This window comes from Gavialis gangeticus, unplaced genomic scaffold (assembly GCF_001723915.1).
Source record: "Gavialis gangeticus isolate Ggan-Ray unplaced genomic scaffold, GavGan_comp1, whole genome shotgun sequence".
Classification (NCBI taxonomy): domain Eukaryota; kingdom Metazoa; phylum Chordata; order Crocodylia; family Gavialidae; genus Gavialis; species Gavialis gangeticus.
Genome location: NW_017729002.1, coordinates 3928492 through 3931569, shown reverse-complemented (window position 1 = coordinate 3931569; position 3078 = coordinate 3928492). Strand labels below are relative to the sequence as shown.

General features: G+C 38.9%; 2 protein-coding genes across 4 annotated transcripts in view; one reads left to right on the top strand and one right to left on the bottom strand.

Annotated features, from left to right (window-relative positions):
- SNN (stannin) overlaps positions 1–1440 on the top strand; it is a 22313-nt gene extending 20873 nt beyond the window's left edge. For both annotated transcript variants that reach the window (XM_019507444.1, XM_019507445.1), the window contains one exon: positions 16–1440. The gene's annotated coding sequence lies outside the window, so the exon portion shown is untranslated. The remainder of the gene's footprint in view (positions 1–15) is intronic.
- TXNDC11 (thioredoxin domain containing 11) overlaps positions 1024–3078 on the bottom strand; it is a 110894-nt gene continuing 108839 nt past the window's right edge. For both annotated transcript variants that reach the window (XM_019507442.1, XM_019507443.1), the window contains one exon: positions 1024–2132. In XM_019507442.1, the coding sequence (XP_019362987.1) occupies positions 1487–2132 (646 nt within the window). In that variant the 3' untranslated portion in view covers positions 1024–1486. The remainder of the gene's footprint in view (positions 2133–3078) is intronic.

Here is a 3078-nt window from a genome sequence, read left to right as displayed (position 1 = left end):
TCAAGTCTGTGGCAGGTTGAAGTATGGTTTTTAAATAGGAGGGCCTTCCTATTTCCTACTTTCCCTTGAGGTTAACAAAACTGGTAACAGATGCCTGACCTACAGAATTATAGACAGTAAGTGAGGTTCTAAACCACCATCAAAAGATGGCTAAAATGTTCCACAAATTGTATGTAGACAGAGTGTTGAAATAACCCTATAAGTAGATAATTCCCCAGCTCTTTGCAGACACAGTTCATACACCATTTTGAGGTATTTAATTAAATGCTTCAACTGTATTTGCCAGTCAGGCTAGTTCTGAGATGCATAGTGAAGGATTCTGTTTTGGGGACAAGTTGTTGGTGCAAAAACTCAGCATTTCCCAGTGGTGGAGGAAGTTGCAGACTACATACCAATAAGTAACAGCTGCACATCTCTGATAATTACAAAACTCTTTTTGGTAGGGTAGGGCTTAAGCCAACTATTCCAGAGATTGATTTGATAAGATTGTTTAGCCCTGTTCCCATTCTTAATTGTGCGTGCACAGACTGAGCTGACGCTGAAAAAAATGAGAATGCTCTTTTCGCTGCAAAGGCTAGCTAGCAAGAACTAGCTCAAGGAAGTTCAGTGTTCCTGGACTGGAAGCTCTCCCAGTAGCCTCCAGCGCAGGGGTGGAACACAACTGCCCGGAAAGAGGGAAGATGTCTTCATACCCTTTGCTCCAAAGCTGCTGGCTTTCGTTTTAAATCTCCAGATTCTAAATTGTTTGAGACAGTCAGTTAAACTCAACTTGTTTTTAGCATCTCAACACAACCCAAACTAAATTCTGAGCGGAAAAGGGAAGGGACGAGTAAACAAAGAAACGTTTAAGCAGCTAAGATGAGATCAAATATTTCTCCCTTTTTGTCCCTTTTCTCCATGTTGACTTCCATGAAACCTTGTTCTTTAACACTGTCAGAGGCTAATTGTGGAACACACAAGTGAGATACAGTGCTGCTGAAATAGTGGAATAGGAATGATGGACTATTTTAACCACTTAGTTGCTTTTCATTCAAGTTTACTAAATACACAGATTCAGCATTTCCAATCAACTCTGCAAACAAAGGAAAATGCAGTGGAGACAGAGTTTCCAAACTTCCTTAGAAAAGTATAAATGAATTCTTCCTCTAGATGTGGGAGGAAGTCAGTGCAAAAAACAAATTGGTCCTTAACAGGAGGTGCTTCACACTGCTGCCTCAAGAAATTAGCATTAAATTAAGTGACACTGAGAAGAACTATCCAATTAGTGCAATAGTAAAGTGCAAAGAGCATTTCAAATACTGTTCTCAGTTTAAGAGGGTTCGAGACATGGGTGTCTTAAATTCTTTAAAGCATTACAAAAATATTCCATTTTGATTTTTCTAGACCATTGGGGAATCTTTATTTACAATAAATTTCAATAAAATTTGCATAAATACCGTCCCAATACAGTGTCATTTGTGGATTTTTTTTTCCTGTAGTTAAGTAATTATTCTGTCCTGTTCTCCTTACTCTGCTCAGTCACTCTGGTGTCAATATTGATATCAACTCTTTCTTCATGTAATCTGTCAGTAGCTGTTGGAATCGTCCCAGTATTGTCATTGGAAAGCATTTCCTCCGAGAGAACATATTTCTTAGTTTCATCTTTATTCTCTAGTTTCCTTTCCATTGATGCCACCAAAACTCTTAGTAAAGCATTCTCTTTAAGGAGGTTTTCTGATGCATCTGCTAATTCTTGCAGCTTTTCAGCCATTTCTTCTAATTCTCTATTCTTCTGTTCACAAATGGTCTGTAAATGCTCACTGTGAAGCTGGAGGGTCTTACGTTGTCTTTCTAGTGTGTGTTTCTGCTGTTGTAATCTATGTTCCTCTGCCCTGGATTCTGAAAGCTGGGCTTCAAGCTGCTCATGGGTCTGGTGTATGGCACTGACTTCTGATCTTAATTTTTCAATCTCTCTCTCTAGATGGGAGATGTGTCTTTGTTGTAATGCTGCCCCTTCTTTCTGCAGACACTCTTTGGTGCAGGGCTCCAAGTCAGATGCAGATGAAGGTAGGCTTGAGTAACGTAAAATGAATTTAAGCAGATTAGGTATGGTAATTGAAAAATCTTCAGGAAACTTCACACTTTGGTCCTTCCTAAGAGGAGAAAAAGCCCACACATCTACCATTAAAATACTGCACTGTAAAAATGTTTCTACCGGTACTTAAAATTGACCAAACTGCATTATACACAGGGTGTCAAGTATAAGTGGCATCTAGACGTTGCTGGGTTTTTGGTTGTAGCTGTGTTGGTCTAAGGTCATAGGCAGGCAAGGTTCTTTGGGTAGATGTGATATCTTTTATTAGACCAACTGAGTACTTGGGAAAAAGTTCTTGGCAAGCTTTCAGGAGCAGTCACCTTGGAGTCTCAGATGAGCAGAGACTCCCTATTTCTGAACAAGGGTGACTGCCCGAAAGCTTGCTAATAAAAGATATCACATCTACTCAAAGATCCTTGCCTGCCAGTGACATCTAGAAGAGCTCAAATTTAACTGCCATATACTCTTGCTTATGAGTACATGGAACTGATATTTTCTTGCTCTTCCCTTATTAAACCTTTGTATGTAATACAGTCTAAAACTATACAGAAGAAAAACAAGGAAACCAATAAAAGAATGTTATGATTGAGCCACTACAGGACTTGAGCTGCTTGGTCTTACAGCCTTTACTAGTTTTTGTATTCTCTCTCAGTTGATCTTGATAGAAACACGCACAGCAAATCTTCTGAAGCTTAGAGTAGGCAAACTGAAGTCAACTGTTTAAAACAATTAAAAAATCCACAACCTAGAAAACCTAAATATTTTGCACAATATTTTACAATGCAGCAGTACTTTTTGTCACTCATTTTTAAGTACTTTTACTTTAGTATGAATATAGTGATACGCTTGCCAGAAACACCACCACTGTCATGGTTAGGTTACTAGCAGTTAAGAGAGACCGAAGAAAATTCTACAAGATGTTCCCAACTACACACTGATTTAGTACTTCTCACATAGGCACCAACTTTTATTTTTGCTGGGAGGTGGCCCAAGATGATGGACAC